General features: G+C 50.1%; 1 protein-coding gene across 2 annotated transcripts in view; it reads left to right on the forward strand.

The window, feature by feature from the left end:
• The first annotated feature begins 328 nt into the window (after positions 1-328).
• Positions 329-18,139, forward strand: part of CASS4 (Cas scaffold protein family member 4) — a 36,539-nt gene continuing 18,728 nt past the window's right edge. For both annotated transcript variants that reach the window (XM_036323382.1, XM_036323383.1), the window contains exon 1: positions 329-618. In XM_036323382.1, the coding sequence (XP_036179275.1) occupies positions 583-618 (36 nt within the window). In that variant the 5' untranslated portion in view covers positions 329-582. The remainder of the gene's footprint in view (positions 619-18,139) is intronic.

Here is an 18,139-nt window from a genome sequence, read left to right on the forward strand (position 1 = left end):
CCAAGTGGGGAGAGCCGCGGGGACAAGGTCCTTTAGGGCCGTCCCCGGACTTGTTTTCTCCTGGCCGTCACAGGACAGTGTTAGGGGCAGGGAGGGGGAACACGGACCGCTCTCAGAAAGTTGGGCCCGTGGCCTCTAATCGGAGAAAAGAGCTTGGTCTGCTTGGTGTGGGCTGATCCACAGTGTTCGAGGGATAAGCATGCTATGCGCTCACGCTCTGAGCTTTTCAAAGTAGGAACTTCCACCTACAAAGCAGAAGAGTGTTGGTGGGTTTTTTCTTTTGTGGTTTCACACAGTGAATGTATGACAATCTCTATTTATAAGCGAAGTGAGCCGTTCGGGCACTGAGGAGCAAGTGTGGCCAGGATTTCTGGTCCCCCCTCCTTCACCCTTTCATTTTTCTCTTAGCCTGCTTTCCAGAAAGGGGGCTGCTGGGAGAGTCTGCTTGACAATTTCCCGTGCTGTCAGCTCCACAGAATTCCATTTCTGAGAACCTGCCCGGAGCATGCAGTGACATTGCGTAAGCCGCCTCCGGAGCGGGCAGTATCGGCCGTGGCGCTCAGAGCGACTGTTTCACCCAACATGAGAGGAGCGAGCGGCATGGAAGGGGCGCCCAAGGTGAGTGATGGGGGCCTTCTGAGCGGGCAGGGGGCAAACAGCCGGCAGCGACCAGTTTTTGTTCTGAGTTTAGTGTGTACTCGTAACATGTAAGTTTGCGATGGGAAGGTTTCATGTCCATTTAAGTGTAGAAAGTACTTCAAGCTCCTTACCAGTCTGACTCGGATGAAAATTACTTTCTAGCGGAAACCAGCTTCTGGGGTTGGTAACACAGTCTATCCCTTTGTGTCCATTCACCTTCTAACAAACTTCGTGAGCGAGTGAGACCTCAGCTCAGCCGACCTCTCCCTTCTCGGGACCCCGAGCACACTCAGTGTCACTCCCAAGTGTCCTGAGGACCCTGCGCTCCTGCCCCACCCTGGGCGGGTGCTCCCCCTGCTACCTTCACGTTAACTTTGGCACTGACCTGTGTGAGCGGAGCTCCAGGCTGGGACTTGAATCAAAAAAAGTCACTATTTAGGGAGTAGAAATGACTACAAAAAAATAAGCTTGCTCAGATACAAGGAAAGTGAAGCTCAAGGGTTACTTTGGTACACCTTGAAAAAAATATAAGTAGAACAGGAAAATAAGGAAATGGAACATTAAGTGGCGAGTCTTCTTATATGGATTAAGTACATGTCACTTATTATTCTAATAACTAGGTGTCATTAGTGGAATGTATAGCTGAGTAACGCAGGACATCCTCTCGTATGCAGGTCATGTGAAAATATCTTAGCTAGAATATTGTACACAACTATTGTCTTTGAAAATGTTTTAAGCCCTAACCGGTTTGGCTCAGTGGATAGAGCGTCGGCCTGCGGACTGAAGGGTCCCAGGTTTGATTCCAGACAAAGGCATGTACCTTGGTTGCGGGCACATCCTCAGTGGGAGGTGTGCAGGAGGCAGCTGATTGATGTTTCTCTCTCATCGATGTTTCTAGCTCTCCATCCCTCTCCCTTCCTCTCTGTAAAATATCAATAAAATATATAAGAAAAAGAAAATATTTTAACCATGGGGAAAATAATAATTTAGTAAACCCCTGCATATCCTTGACTGAGATTCACCAATTCCAGCATTTATTTTATACTAGAGGCCCAGTGCACGAAATTCATGCACGGGTAGTGTCCCTAGTGTCTGCTGGCTGCTGGCCGGGGCCTTCCTTCATTCCGTGCCACCCCCTGGTTGTCAGTGCACATCATAGCGAGCGAGCAATTGAACTTCCAGTCGGTCAAACTCCCAAGGGAGTTTGCATGTTAGGCTTTTATATATATAGATGTTTAGATACTGGCACACAGTTATTGTCAACCATTTGAAAACAAGTTGCACCTATAATGACACTTCCCCACATCTGCTAAAAACAAGGACATTCTCCTACACAACTCCAATATCAGTGTCACATCCAAGACAACTTACCATCTAATAATTCCATCCTAACATTCAACCCACATTCACATTTTCCAAAAAATACCCTTTCTGGCTTTTTTGGCTGTTATTTGTGTGTGTGTGTGTTTTTCCAAGACCACATGCTGTGTTGTTTGTCAGCTCTCTGTCATCTTTAATCAAGAATAACGCACTGCTTTTTATTTTTTTCATAACATCAATTTTTTTTTTACTAACCCAGATGTTTTATGATTTAGATTTCTTATGTGCCATCTATTCTGCCTAGGTAATCTCTATAGCACTTGGTAATTTGCAATTAACATGTATGTGTGCATATAACTTATACTTGATGCTCCCAGCATCGCCATAAAGCCCTATTATGAATATTATAGAGATAATAATAACTGTCACTTTCTGGCTGTCCATCCACCAGGCCTGCTGCACGTTCCATTACATCCTCACATCTTCAGGAAGCAGAGGTGTTATTTTAACCCCATTTTACAGACGAGGAAAGTAGGGTTCATTGACTTGCCAAGGCCACACGCTAGTGAGTGGAATGCCAGGAGTCAGACCCAGGCAGACGGAACCCAGACCTCGGCTCTTAACCAGCTCACTCTCTCCCGACCCTCAGACCAGCAGCTGGCAAACTTTTCCTAATGACCCAGATGGTATTTTATGCTCTGTGGGCCACCTACAATCTCTGTTGCATTTTCTTCTTTGTTTTCACAACAAACACTTTAAAAATATAAACTCATTCTTCACTCTCAGATCAGTCTTCCAGATTTGATTGACAGGTCATAGTGGCCAACCCATGTCTCTCTTGGATGCATAATGTCTCAGCTCATGCCGGCTACTCCGCCCAATGGTGGAGTCTTGATCCTAGTCCAGGGACACACTCAGGGCACAGTTTCCTGGGTGCACCTGCACAACTGTCAAAGCACAGAGAAGATAATATATCTCTAAAGGCTGTTCACAGACATGAGCAGTTACTGAAAAGGGTTGAGCTTCTTGCCTTTTGCAATGAAAAGTGCATGTTAGAGTTGCATGCATGTTAACCATTGATCCATTTCGTTAGTTTTCCTTTTTAATATGTTTTTTTTATTAATTTAGAGAGAGGAAGGGAGAGGGAGAGATAGAAACATCAATGACGAGAGAGACTCATTGATCAGCTGCCTCCTGCACATTGACTTGCCAATCCCCCTACTGGGGATCAAGCCCACAACCCAAGCAAGTGCCCTGACCAGGAATCGAACTGTGACCTTCTGGTTTATGGGTCGATTCTCAATCACTGAGCCACACAGCCCAGGGCACCTGATTAATTTTAATGCCTGACTTGTTCAATTGCTGTTTATATGGTAATGCAGTGCTTAAAAGGGCTGTCCTATGGGAGTGATGCCTTGGGCTTTACAGCCACCCTCGCATCCTGGGGCAGCCAGATGGCCCTTCTGATCCTGACTGGGCTGCGTGCACCAGATGGTGGCAACGACTGCTGTTTCAGCTGTTCCCTGATGTTGCTGTTGCCAACCAACAGTTCCACGTCGGCAGAGCTTCCACCTTAGTGTGGAGCAGATTTGTAGAATTGACTTTTATTATATTTCCCCCCAGTTGTCTTATAAAAAACAAGGGGACAAATGGAAGAATAGACATGATGTTAGTGATAGGAAACGCCGGCCTCAAACGGTATGATTGCAACTAAGATAGGCATCATTACACGTGGCAAGGGGGTAAATCTCGCCTGTCGCTCACGGGCTTGTTGGACTGTAGCTGATGGCTTCCCTGTTCAACGCCAATGCAGAAATGCTACAAAATTAGGTCTAAAACACAAGGTGAATGAGTGACTTTATTGTATGGAAGTCCTTGTTTTGGATTTTTGGTCATTGGAAAAGTGATTTTTGTCTGAGTGTGTGTGTGTGTGTGTGTGTGTGTCCACGCACACACCCCATTAGAGGCAATCTTGATCTTTTTGCACAGACATCTTATCTCACTGGGGCAAATGTCCAGGACTTGAAGGAGGATTACTGAGGTGCTTCTTCTGTGAGGAGGAGCCCTGTCAGCCTCCCCTTGACCTATAGCAGCTCTGAGATAGCAAGCAAAACATTTTAAAGTCAGTCTTTGTCCAAGAAAGGTCTGTGGGACCGAGCGCGGAAAACTAACTCACCGTGGCCCACAAGGCCCTGCATGGAGTGCTCCTCTCTCGCCCACCATCTTGTCTTCACTCACCAGGATCTGAATTTGTCTCCCTTCTGGAAGGTCAGCTCCATGAGGGACACTGGGCTTTCCTGGTCAGTGCTGAATCTCGGTGCCTAGAGCAGTGTCTGCACATTGTAGGTACTCAGTAAGCACCTTGCGTTGGGTTGTGTGTGAATGAATGGGAGGTTATAGGACAGTGATGGCGAACCTATGACACGCGTGTCAGAGGTGACACGCGAGCTCATTTTTTTGGTTGATTTTTCTTTATTAAATGGCATTTAAATATATAAAATAAATATCAAAAATATAAGTCTTTGTTTTACTATGGTTGCAAATATCAAAAAATTTCTATATGTGACACGGCACCAGAGTTAAGTTAGGGTTTTTCAAAATGCTGACACGCCAAGCTCAAAAGGTTCGCCATCACTGTTATAGGAAGTACAGATGGAGCCCCTTCTGACACAGCCCGTCCAGAGGCAGGAACTTCCTAGTTATCAGTCGTCATCCGTGACTCTCAGCCCTCTGACCCTACCTGGCCCCAGCCTGAACTTCCACGGAGCCTAGATTTCTGAGGAAAGGCCCCTTCCTTCCCCCGTGGTCAGATGTGGCCTTGGATTTGAGCTTTTGCAATTGAAGTCAAGGTCACGAGGACCTATGGCTTCATCCCTTCATCCACTTCCCAAGGCAGAATATCCCAGGCATAATACCCAGCTAGAAAACACAACTCACTGTCCGTTATAGCCATCACTCACACATAGTTATTGGGCTTGGAGGTTTGGGTGATCAACACAGAGCAGACATTCCGTGGGGACATATAAAGTCAACAAAAGACTAAATGGGCACAATGATTTCAGGTGGTGAAAAACGCCTTAAAGAAAATAAAACAAGGTGACCTGATAGAGGTAATGGACAGAAAAGGGCTTCTCTGGAGACCTGAGTGATGGGAAAGGAGCAAGTAGAGGGAACAGCAAATGCAAAGGCCTGAGGCAGGAGTGGATTCAGCAGAGTAGAGTATCCATAACAAGGTCAGTGTCGTTGGAGCAGAGTACACAAGGGGAGAGAATGGCCAGAAATGAGGTCTCGGGCAAGCAGGGTCAGCCTTGTAAGAACTCAGAAGTGCATTCTAATTGCAAAGGAAGCCACCAGTCTATTTAAAGCAGGAGATGACATGATCTGATTTGTGTTTGTGAGCGCTTACTCAGGCTGCTATGCAACCAGAGGGCTGTGGGCGGGGAAGAGCAGAAGCAGGACAGGGATCAGGAGGCGTGCAGGTGCCTTCCTTGTCCATTGTGGGTGGTCCCAGGCTGTGCTCAGTGAACACGGAGAAGAACCGTTTGCTCTCTCTTTTGAAAAAAAATAAAACGTTTGGTGTTTGAGCTGGTCAGGAGATGTGAGCAGAAACAATAGTAAAGGAAGGTATAATAGCATGTATTTAACAACGTGTGCTAGCTACCTTTTTATTTTATTTTTTAGAAACTGTTCCCCTTCCTGCCCACCCCCGCACCACCACCACCAACCTTATTTCTGTTTCTGTTAAGACAGTATGCCTTGCATTCCTTCCGCAGATAGTGAGGGCCTACCCTGTGCCCGGCACTGTTCTTCTTTTTCTTTTTTAAGATATTTTTTATTGATTCAGAGAGGAAGGGAAAGGAAGAGAGAGAAACATCAATGATTAGAGAGAATCATTGACCAGCTGCCTCCTACACGCCCCACACTGGGGGGTCGAGCCTGCAACCCGGGCATGTGCCCTTCACTGGAATCAAACCTGGAACCCTTCAGTCCACAGGCTGACATTCTATCCACTGAGCCAAACCAGCCAGGGCCCAGGCACCATTCTTAATGCCACAGAGGACAAAGGAGTCTCACCCTCTCGGCACTTAATACCTTGTCATGAGAGTTAGTAAGGTGTCCCTTACAGCACATTATTCTTCCCCCCATAATCACCTTTATTCTCTTAACACTGTATGTACTCGAGCTCACTCTTTAAAAAAATAAAAAAAAAAAGCTAAATAGAGCACCATCCCACCCCAAGAGTTAAGTCTGCTGCAAACTCTTCAAAGGAACATCGCCCCCAGGATCATGGAAACAGGGAAGTGACCACAGAAACGTAGCTGGTCATTTTGGAACTGTGATGACTAAGGGTGGAAATGACCGCGGCCTGGAGAGGAAATAACTGCAGAGGAAAGTGGGAGGCTGCGAACAGAGGCCGCGGCCAGTGAGATTCTAGGCACCAGCCTGAGGTGCAGAAAGGGGAAGCGAACATTTTAGGAACCATTTCCAAATGCATTGCTCATGAGCCGCTTGTTGGCTTGATGGGAGAGGCTGTTGGTACACACAGTCCGAGTCCGGATGTCCTCCGGGCCTGGGGCCTCTACCTGGAGGCTCGCAGGCTCTTAGTCCTCCCCTCCTCCGCGCAGCCCACAGGGACCATGAGGAGTTCCTCACAGCGGAGCCCACGGCTCATCGCGCTCCCTCCTCCAGCTGTATGTTAGCCAACGTCCCTGAGCTCCTCTCTTTACTGTTGCTGCTCCTGAGAGTCGAGAGCAGCTTTTGTTTAACTACTGGCCAGGGATCCGTCTTCCGAAGGAAAGGAAGCAGTGGCCCCTCTCCCTTGGTCATATTAGAAAGGAAGATGTGCCTTGTGCAATGTTCTCTCAGGCTCAGAATTTAAACTCGCCTGGAAGGGCGCAGGAGTCTTACTAGCAGAGTGTGTCTAGCTGCTTCTCTCCTGCACCCTGTTCCCAAAGCGAGGGCTCAGCGACTGGAGGCGGCAGGGCCAGTGGCTCACAGCTGCTCTCTAACCTCCTGCCGCGTCCAGGTGAGGCAGGCGAGGCGCTGATCTGCCGCCCACTGACAAGGTGAATAAGCCCAGTGAGCTGGAATCAATTCACGCCAACAGAATAGAGCTTAATACCAGCGTGGCCCCTCGCTTGCCCGATGCCCCTAAAAATGACCCCGGGGGAGAGAGGATTCTGTGCGCAAGCTGGGCCTTCATTCCTCTCTGCAATCCCTGAAGTGGCTTCAGATTCCTCCTACCCAATCAGATGGAAAAATCACACCCGACAGGGACACCCAGGATGACTTTAGGTGCGGTACACGGTCAGGTAGAACAGTTTTCAAGGTTAATTATATATTTTAATATTTAAAAATCCTCACCTGAGGATGTGCTGCTCTATTGATTCTAGAGAGAGAGGAAGGGAAAGGGAGAGAGAGACCGAAACATGGAGGTGAGAGACATCTATGTTGCCTCTCGCACGCGCCCCAATGGGGGATCGAACCTAAAACCTGGGTATGTGTCCTGACTGGGAATCAAACCCACGACCCTTCAGTGCATGGAACGACATTCCAACCCACTGAGCCACCCAGCCTGATGGTCAGTTATGTATTCTCATTCCCATTAGAAAAAGCCAGAACAACTCAGCAGACCTGCAGTTTCATACAGAACACTGCTTCGGGGACATGTGTTGTTTTTATTAGCTTAATTTAATATTTTAAGTTTAAAAAATGTACAGATGGCACATGGATGTAGTTAAAGATGCATGAAGTTGAAAAAACACAGTCTTAGCCATGGCCAGTTAGGCTCAGTGGATAGAGCGTCAGCTTGCAGGCTGAAGGGTCCCGATTCCATTGCGGTCAAGGGTATATACCTCGGCTGCAGGCTTGATCCCTGGCCGTGGCCAGGGCACGTGCAGGAGGCAACCAACTGATGTGCCTCTCTCACATGTACGTTTCTCTCTCTCTGTCTCTTCCCCTCCCTTCTACTCTCTCTAAAAATCAATGGAGACATATCCTAGGCTCGTGAGGATTAACACCAAAAAAACCAACAGTGTTAGACAAAGCTTTCTCCTAGGTGGGGCTGGTATGATTGTTTACGGCCAATCCAGTAACACACAGCACTTTCTATTGTCTCATGCCTTTCCTCTCCTTTCCCTTCAAAAAAAGAAGAAGGAGGGAAAGGAAATGAGGAAGGAGAAGGGCCTACCTGAGACTTTCTTTACTCCCTCTGATGGCTTTCGAGAATGGAGAGACAGAGTAAGAAGGGAAACATAGAATGTCGGCAGCTGCGGCTGGATGGGGCCCTGGACGCTGCCTCACTTTCAGAGGAGGAAACGGTTACTCGCCCTCCTCCCTCCATGAGTTTCTCGCAAGCAAAGAGCGAATCCTCAACCACTGGCCTCGCTCTCGTGCAGCACTGCCTGCACCTCCTCTTTCCAACCAAGTATTTTAAACAGTGACCCAGGCACTCGGCTGCTGCGAGGAGTGGACCTGGGGGAGGCGGCGGTGGAGAGACACGCTGCGGTCCAGGGCACTGCGGGCTGCAGAAGACGGTTTGGTAGAACATGGGCCACCATGGGCCACATCCAGATGCCTCAATCAAGGCCCGGGCCATCTCTCCTGTGGCATCACCTCAGTCCTGAGCTTAGATCAAGCGCCTGGCTCACCCCGTCGCCCCAGCGCACATTGTCAGACACGCAGTGGGGTTAGCAAGCGACCGTGGAATCTCTGAGGCCCTGACAGCGCATTTCCGCGAGCTCCCCACGAACAGGAGGAGGGTGTTCATTCCAACAAGATGATCTGGTCAAGACCCAAACCTGCTGGAAAACCGCAGTATTGAGGCATCAGGGAAGAACACGGCTCATTGCCAGTGGGTGGCTTGGGAATTTTTCTGGCCATAGCCTCTTCCTCAAAGTTTCGCGAGTGGGCAGCGCTTTCTGTGGCCGCGGAAGTCCCTCAATGTGGGGCCTTTTCACCGGAACCACCAGCACGAATCCAGGAGGGGTCCCCGTGCAAAGTGAGGGTGGAGAAATCAGTTAAGGGTTGTGCTTGTTCGCGGAATCCAGGGTCACTTGTAGAGGTGTTCACATTTTTCTTTTTCTCTCGGATCGCATCTCATTTCCAAGTTCTCCAGGTTTATTCACTTCGTTGTCCCCAGTGCCTGTAGATAAATTCGCCTCAGTGGCCATTTGCACCCAGATGGAGGGGAGGGGGTGGTCGGGAACGTCCAGGGAGTGTGTTATGAACCGACCCCATCCCTCCCCGTGGCCGCTGGCTTCCGCCCAGACGCCCGTAAGGACAGCTGCGGAGGATCACACTTGGGCACAAGTGTTTTAGCCCTGGGCCTCCCGGCACTCCCGCTCAGCTGCCGCAGAAGGTGCCCCTGCCAGAGTTTCCCAGGTCATGGAGCAATCACCTTTACGAATAATGTCTTTAAAGGATGAAGGTGAATGTGAGTATCTGGGTTTCTCTCCTCTGGCGTCCACGTCCTGCTTGGGACTCTGAGTTAGCGGGGGGAAGGAGCCCATTACTTGGTATTTCTTGATTTTCCCCCTTAAGTTTAGGGAAGTAGTAGGTTAAGATGTTTCCCAAATTATTTCACACCAGTGGCAATAATTGAAAGTTGTTAATGTTCCAGGTTTTGAAATGAAAAAGAGAGAATTTATATTATGTTTAAAAAGTTATATTCTACTCAGTTACGTTTTTCTCGTTTCGCTTAAATGCTACTTTACATATAAAAGTAACTGGGGAAAGGGCATTTCAGCTCCATGACTTCGACCGTTTCCTGCACACTCTGGAGCCTCTCGTTCTAAAATGTTTCCACTTTTCCAAAAGGAGAACTCGGTGTTCCCAGCCTCTCTGGCAACTCAGGGTCGGCCGCAAAACCCAGCAGTTTTCTCTCATGTAAATCTCTGCTCTGTTGTTTCAAAACAGCTCCAAGAGCAGCAGCTCCTCTTCTGTTGGAGGTGATACAAGAACTTATTAGCTGTCACCTCATTATAAAAACTGTGAGAATGAAGCGCAGATGGCGGGGGGGGGGGGGGGGGGGGGGGGGGGAGGAGGGCTGTGTCAAGGCCACAGCCCTGCACACGGATTCCCTCTGCCCATCAGCCGGACACGCGTGAGGGAAGTCACTTAATAGATTTGCAAACCCCAGGGCCCGCTGTGACAATGAGACACGCCGCGCTGCTGTCTGAAGCGACGTGGCTCCTGTCACTTGTGGAATTCTACTTTTAAACGCTGCTATGGAAAGCTGCAATCACAAGGAAAACAAGTCAAGGTCGCGCTTCTTTCTTGGACACTGTGTCAGAGGGAGACGGCTTAGGAGGAGGGAGGGGAGAGGGAGGGGCAGAAGGAAGACGGTGAGATGGAGGAAAAGAGAGAAGATGAGTGATAGACGAGGCGAGAAGGGAGAGGAGGTGGCAGGTCGTGTGGTGTTGCCATCTCACCCGCAGACCTCACAACACCCACGTGCCAGGAAAGGAGCAACGGGTCACGCCCGCCGCCTCCCCCCATGTCACCCACGTGCGACACAGCTCCGGTGCCCTGCGCCTAATTTTCCATGCTGGCAGCATGTCTCCGCAGGGGAGGCCCTCCCGTCTGGTCCGCTGTTAGTGCAGGACCCAGATCTGTGCAGTGGCCAAAGGGAGGCGGCGGGGCGGTGGGAAGGGCAGCGCGCCTCCCGTTGGCCTGGACGTTCAGCCCATGTCCAGCTCCTGTGGTTCCCGGGGCGCCTGCAGGGAGCTCCTGCTGAATCCCCCTCCCACGGCCCTCGCTGCCTCTCTGTGTGTCTCAGGCGGGCCCTGCTCTGGAGCTGGAGAGAGGAACACACAAGGTCAGCAGCTTCTGAAAAGCTGTGGGCACTTCTCAGCATCTCCCGGGCGGGATTGGCGCAGGTCCTCTGACGGTGGGCCAAGGGAGCTGTGTCCGCGGTGTGAGTTGCCCTGAAGTTCAAGAGGGTTTCCCAGGTGCGAGGTGCCTCTGTGTGCCAAGTGCCCTCTGCCAAGGTTAAGACTGGCCGGGAACTCGGGTTCCCGTCTATCGAGCCTGGGAGTGGGTTGGGCATAAGCGGCAGTGACCCCTCAGAGCTTCAGGCCACCAACGCGGAAGCCGTGTTCTTCCAACAGGAAAGCATCCTTATTAAAAACTAGATTTTTATATTGGAAAAGCAGAACACGTGCACGTGGTTTACACGATTTAAACTGCACCAGTGAACACAGACTGAAAGCATGTTTTCCTTTAATCCCAGATCTCTAGTGTCCTGGCCTCTGGTTCCCCGGCCAGAGGGGGAGAACCAGTGGCTTATGTAAACCTTCCAGAAAGATGCTACATTCATAAAAGCACAAATGAAGGCATGTGATACACACAGTTTCTCATCTTGCTTTTTTTTTAAGTGCATACTCTATTTTTACATTGTTCTAGGTCTGCTCATGAAAACTCTACCTTATTCTTTTTTCAGGGCTGTATAGTATTCCTTTATACAAAGATATCATTATTCATTTAGGTTATTTCCTGAATTTTGGTGCAGAATTAAATTCTGGTAAATAAACCCACAACTGAACCAAGTGAGCTAAAATGTTTTTAGCCACTTGCCATCCCTCTCTCCAGCGGCACACCCTGTCACGCGCTCGTCCGTTGCCATCCACGGTGGAGTCTAAACACTGATTTGTAGGCGAAAAGAGCCGACTCTGGAGTCAGAACGGCCCATGTTCCAATCCTGGTTCTGTCCCTTTCTCTCGGAGCAACCTCAGGGTACTTACTCACCCCCGCCCTCTCCTGTGCTAGCTTCCTCACCTCTTAAATAGGATATTAGTATCAGTACCTGCTTCAAGGGACAGTGAATCTCAAGTGAGATGATCAATGCCAATTATCGCAATCCCTGACTGAGTTTAAACTGTAAGGCCTCCTTATTAACAAGGCATCGGCTAAATAGTCAGCAACTAAACTACCACGGTGCCTGACTCAGTATCCATCCGAAAGGCTAGAGGGGATGTAGTTGCTCTTGGATTAATTTATAGGAAAATAATCCAGCTGACACCGACAGTAGGTAGATAAGAAGTCTTCAGTGTGGGGGGTTTGCAAAGCCCAGATCCTTCCCAGGCCTTTGCTGCGACTCCTTAGTAAGTGCCTACCGCTCTCTCCACTTGCCCCAGGTTACTTCACAGAACACTGCTACCCTTCGAAATCATGTAGATTCTCTGTGTCTTCCTCTGAGCTGCCCTTCCTCTGTCTTCCTTCCCCTTTTTGGAAAATGTGGGTGGGAAAATGGAGGTGGTGAGGGAATTTTTCTTATGTTCTTGGAACTTCTTTTTTTTTTCTTTTTAAAACATGATGAGCTTTTAAAAAAAAAGGAAACATCCACAAGCCGACACATTGCAGCATTCTGTGTGCTTTGATCTTCCCGAGCCTGCCCTTGTATTTTCATAACATGAAACGCATCCCAGCACATTCCAGGGGAGAAGGCTGTCTTCACAGATGATCAGAGAGCTTTCTGGCTTCTGCACCGACTCCTGGGGTTCCAGGCTGGGCCCAGCCACCCTGGGAAGAAAGATACATCGCGATTAGTTCACTGATCTCAAAGCAAAGGCTGCCTGGGGGACTTGCGGGGTTCACAGTTCCAGGCAGCGGAGGATTTGAACTAGTTGCAGGGTGTGCGTTTAAGAACGTTGTGATTTATCTATAGCTACTCTCCCGTGGTCCTCCTGGGAGAATGTGAACACTTCTGCCGCCTTCCCCTGAGACGGACAAGAAATTCTTGCAAGTCAGTCATGGAATCTGTGAGAAGGAAGTTAAAATGCCTAACACAGACTTTTTCAAGGGATTTTAATAGGAGGAAAATGTCCGTCTGGTTAACATTGGGGTTCCATGATGTAGAGAGCAGGGGCCCAGCACTCACTTGCCCCAGGGCCCTCCACTCCCCACGGTCTCTTGTTTGGGTGGCTTGTCATTGACTGCTTCCTGCTGGGAGCTGTGACCGTGCGAGATGATTGGCCACAGAAATGATAGCATTTGGTGACTGATGGGAACCATCTGAGGATGTCCGTGCTCCTATCCCCGGCAGCAGCCTTTGATCTGAGGAGTACAGGGTTGGAAGGGGAGCACTGTGAAAAGAGGGAGCAGCGAGCCTGGGCCCGGGGCTGATCTGACCCCGGGAGGGACAGAGGGAAGCAGCAGGAGAGGGCAGACTGAGCCGCGCCTGGGAGCAGCCTGCGGTCCTGGACACGACCCAGCAGTGGCTGCGGGTGGGTGAGCCACTGCGGAAGACAGAGTAGAGATCCTGTCCCTCTGCTTCCTCCTTGTCGGATCCCCTGTGAGTTTCTCCTCCTGTTTCACCTTGCCCATCTCACAAGACTCACCTCCAAGGTCACGTGCAACTTTCACCACCTCCTCCCAACAGCCACCCTGAATCCATCCTCAGCTGAGCCCTGGGCATGGCCCTCAACCGGGCCCTGACTCGTCCTGACTTCCCTCTGACCCCATCCCAGCAGCCAGATATAAACAGCAGCCAACACAGAAATCGAGCCCCAGGTCCCTGTGGACGTCTCTGCAGCAGCCTGCTCATCTTTCAGTTCCTTTAACTCCCCACTGCCCACTTCACACACACTCACACTCACTCCGCTCTCCCACATTTCCTCTCTCTCCCACCCTTGATCAAGTTCCTACTCACCCCCAGTTCCCACTCCCACGGCCCCATTCCCAGGTAACTCTCCCTAAGCCCTCGCCCATCATCACTTCCCAACTGCACCCACAGTTTCTCATAGCTTCTCGTGTTTTCCTTCATTGCTTTTACGAGAAGCAGAAGCCCTATACAGTTGGCATCCACTTATGGGCAGATTGTTTTCAATGAATAATGGACCAGTGTTTTCCCAAAAACAGTTCCTTTTCCGCAGCTTACTTTGTTATAAGAACACTGCATAATATACACAATAAAAAAAATATGTGTTCATTGACTGTGTTAGCAGAAACGCTTCTTCTGCTCAACAGTAGGCTATTAGTAGTTAAGTTTTGGGGGAGTTAAAAGTTATGTGTGTAATTTTAATGGGGCGGGCACCCTGACCCCTACATTGTTCAAGGGTGAACTGTATCTACAGTATTTCTGCTTTGCCAGTGTATTTATTTTTTATTAGAGTGAGTGTCCTCCACTGGAATGGGCATTGGGGTGAGATCAGGAACCGTTTTGTGCACCACCATATCTCCAGCACAGCAGCGGGTACAGAGTAGCTGCTCAGTATGATCTTGATGAATGAATGAATGCGTGAATGAATGGATGAATGGATCCCAGGATTTTCCAAGTATAGCTCATTACCCCCAGAGCTGATCGCTGATTCAGCAGAGGTGAGCACATTGCATCCGGCAGGTGTGTGAAGGCCTCCCCGGGGAGGCGAGCGTCCCCATGAAAACAGGGAGCCTCTTCTTTGCCTTTGTTTCCCTAAGCTCCCTCCCCTTCTGCCTTCCATGTGTTTATTCATTTTCCTTTCTCCTCTCCCAGCTGTCATATGAAGTGGGCATTTGGAGGAAATGCCCTTTTGGGGGGAAATTGGTTAAGAAGGTTTCTCCCATGGTACCCAGATCTAACTAGCTGTGTGTCCACAGGGAATAAGAATATAAATATATATCATTTTTCATCTCAAATATTTATACAAATGTTTCTAAATTAACACCTTATTGAAAAATACAGAGGCAATTGTGATTGTTAGGAGGTTCCTTTGCTGAGGCTTGTCGATTGTGTCCATGTGTTGTCCATACAGAGGACAATGAACGTTTGCTGCTCTTTTCTTGTTCATCCCACACTGCTGGCCTAGAGAATTACCAGCTCTCAGTCCCGCGAGGATGGGGAGGAGGAGTGTAGCCTTGTGGTGGTCAGGGATGGCCTCTGCAGGAGGCAGCTCCTGAGCTGACATCCGGAGGAGGAGCTAGTCATGCAAAGATCTGAAGGAAATAGTTCTGGGCAGAAAGAGTAGCAGGAACAAAGGTCCTGGGGTGGACACAAGCTTATCAGTGTGTCTGAGCAAAGTAAGAAAGCAATGTGGCTGGCGGGAAATTACCAGGAGTAGCGGGCCGGGCAGGGCAATCAGGCGGGGAGTTCAGGTTTTGTTCTAAGCAACTGAAGGTTTTTAAACAAGAGGTCAACCGCTGTTATCTATATACTAGAGGCCCACAACAGTAGGCCTTCCTTCCCCCGGCTGCCGGCACCAGCTTCCCTCTGGCACCTGGGACCTGAGCTTCCCTCACAGCCCCAGCTTTGTCTGGAAGGTCGTGCAGAAGGACGTCCAGTCTAATTAGCTTATTATGCTTTTATTATCTACACTAATAAAAGAGAAACATGGTAATTGGCGTACGACCGCTACCCTTTTCATTGGCTAATCAGAGAGATATGCAAATTAACTGTCAGGGCAGCCAGGCAGCTTGAAACTAACATGAGGCTTGGTTGCCTCAGTGACAGAGGATCGTTGGAGGAAACCAACGTTCCCCGCCTGCGGCTCCAGGCCTCTGAGCGGGCAGTTTAAGAAACATTGTAACAAATACCGCCGGACTTCAGCCAGCAGATTCGCAACATTGTAAGCAAAGGCCAGAAACCTACTTTCAGCTGCAAGGAGGCCTAAGAGCTGGAGCCAAGCCTCAAGGTAAAGCTGGCCCAGAATAAAAAAAAAAAAAAGAAAGAAAAAAAGGAGCGGTTGGGAACTTCAGTCACTCCCAGCCTGAAAACAGCCCTCAGCCCCTCCCCCAGATTGGCCAGGCACCCCAGTGGGGACCCCCACCCTGATCCAGGACACCCTTCAGGGCAAACCAGCCGGCCCCACCCATGTACCAGGCCTCTACCCTATATAGTAAAAGGGTAATATGCCTCCCGGCACCGGGATCAGCGTGACAGGGGGCAGCGCCCAAACCCCCTGATCGCCCTGCGGTTCTGTGTGTGACAGGGGGCGGGGCCCCAACCCCCTGAGCAGCCCTGCTCTGTGCCTGATAGGGGGGAGCTCCCCAATCCCCCCCCCCCCCACGGGCCCTGCTCTGTGTGTGATGGGATAGAGCCATAACCTCCCCATCGGCCCTGCCCTGAGTGTGAGAGTGGCGGCGCCCAACCCCCTGATCGGCCCTGCTCTGTGGGTGATAGAGGGCGGTGCCCCAACCCCCTGATGGGCCCTGCTCTGTGTGTGACGGGGGCAGCACCCCAACCCTCTGATGGGCCCTGCTCTGTGAGTGACAGGGGGTGGCGCCGCAACCTGCCCATCGACCCTGCCTTGAGTGTGACAGGGGGTGGTGCCCCAACCCCCCAATTGGCCCTACCCTGAGCGTGACTGAGGGTGGCATCACAACCTCCCAATCTGCCCTGCTCTGTGCATGACGGGGTGGCACTCCAACTCCCCAATCGGCCCTGCTCTGAGCCCGTCCAGGGGCTGCACCTAGGGATTGGGCCTGCCCTCTGCCACCTGGGAGCAGGCCTAAGCCAGCAGGTCGTTATCTCCCAAGGGGTCCCAGACTGCGAGAGGGCACAGACCGGGCTGAGGGACCCCCTCTCCCCACCGGGCCTCTAGTTATAGATATAAAAATTTGTGCACCGGGCCTCTAGTTATAGATATAAAAGCCTAAGGGACCGTTACAACGGAACGACCAGAATGACTGGAACAACCGGTCACTATGATGCACACTGACCACCAGGGGGCAGACGCTCAATGCAGGAGCTGCCCCCAGCCTATAGGCCCCAATTGCCAGTGGGGGCTGCTGGCCAACCTCCCGGTCCCTCCCCCCAGACGGCAGGTCCTGATCACCCAATCGGGGCCGGGCCCCGTGTTGGGACAGGGAACCGGAAGTAGGTGGCAGCAGATTTGGGAGATGAGGGAAGGAGGAGGGGCGGAGGCAGAGAGGCAGGGAACCTGATTGGCCCTGATTGCTGGCCAGGCCTAGGGACCCATCTGTGCACGAATTTCATGCACTGGGCCTCTAGTATATGTCATAAAATATCATCCTGGCTGGTGTCTGGAGCATGGATTATCAGGGGAAGGATGCAGTAATGTATGTGAGGAGAGCAGAGTCCAAGTCACCATAGACAAGTCATTTGATCCTCAGTTTCCTCATCTGTAAAATGGAGCTAAGAAAACCTCTGAGGCTTCTGAGGATTAATGGGTATAATGACTTCCATGTACCCAACACAAAACAGGTCCCCACTCAATCGAATCCACTGTTATCTCCTCTTTCTAGGTAACACCCCAGGACTTCTCACACGTGTTTAATTCTTTGCTTTGTAACATAAAGTTTGATGGTCTTTGTTATTAAAACTCTGAGACATTCATTGGTTGCATGAGGTGCCCAGAGGCAGTCCCTGCCAGGTGTAGGAAAATACCATACCAGAAGGAATCACGTTACTGCAGCATATTCAGGGTTTTTCCTTCGCTGGGAGTTTACATTCTCAAGGCGTGGGCTGCTCTTAAGACAGCAGGCCGAAGGTGCAAAGTCTACCGTGTCTCCAGAGTAAGGCTGTTGCTGCCCGTCTTAGACAGCTGTGGGTGCCCACAGGGTGGGTGACCGCACAAGCCCATTGTTCTCTGGAAAAGCACCCCTGCCTTTCACAACAGGCAAACCCGCCAGTGAAGCCGATGCCAGGCCGCACGCTTCCGAGCACCTGCGCCTCGCAGCCGCGGCTCCGCCTGAAGGCACACAGACGCCCGAGAGCCATCTCAGAGCGTGGGCTGTGCTATGTACTCGTGGGAGTTAGGAAACTGTGCTTTTGTGTTCCCTTTCTTCCCGATGTGGGCAATGTGTAATTTTCCAAAAGGTAAAATCGCAACTCTTGTGCAAATAGAAAACGAACTCATGTCAAAGGTTTTGTTTAACTGATTAACGAGGGAACCAGACAAATGTGAAAACCGGGTCAAAGAGCATCGAGGGTCTTGGTGTCTGTAGACAGTTAATAAAGGAACTTTAGGATAGAGTTGCAGGGCTACGTACAAATTTGGTTAAAGTCTGACAAGGTAATAAACCATAATCTTCCAGGATATCTTCTCCTACCGAACACAAAGTATTTGCCTATTTCACTGGAAAAAATTGTAAAGTAGCATGTAACTTCACTTGTCTTGAACTCTAACCCATACTCTTTTGTTTTTAATATATTTTATTGATTTTTTACGGAGAGGAAGGGAGAGGGATAGAGAGTTAGAAACATTGATGAGAGAGAAACATGGATCAGCTGCCTCCTGCACAC

This window comes from Myotis myotis, unplaced genomic scaffold (assembly GCF_014108235.1).
Source record: "Myotis myotis isolate mMyoMyo1 unplaced genomic scaffold, mMyoMyo1.p scaffold_m19_p_9, whole genome shotgun sequence".
Lineage (NCBI taxonomy): Eukaryota > Metazoa > Chordata > Mammalia > Chiroptera > Vespertilionidae > Myotis > Myotis myotis.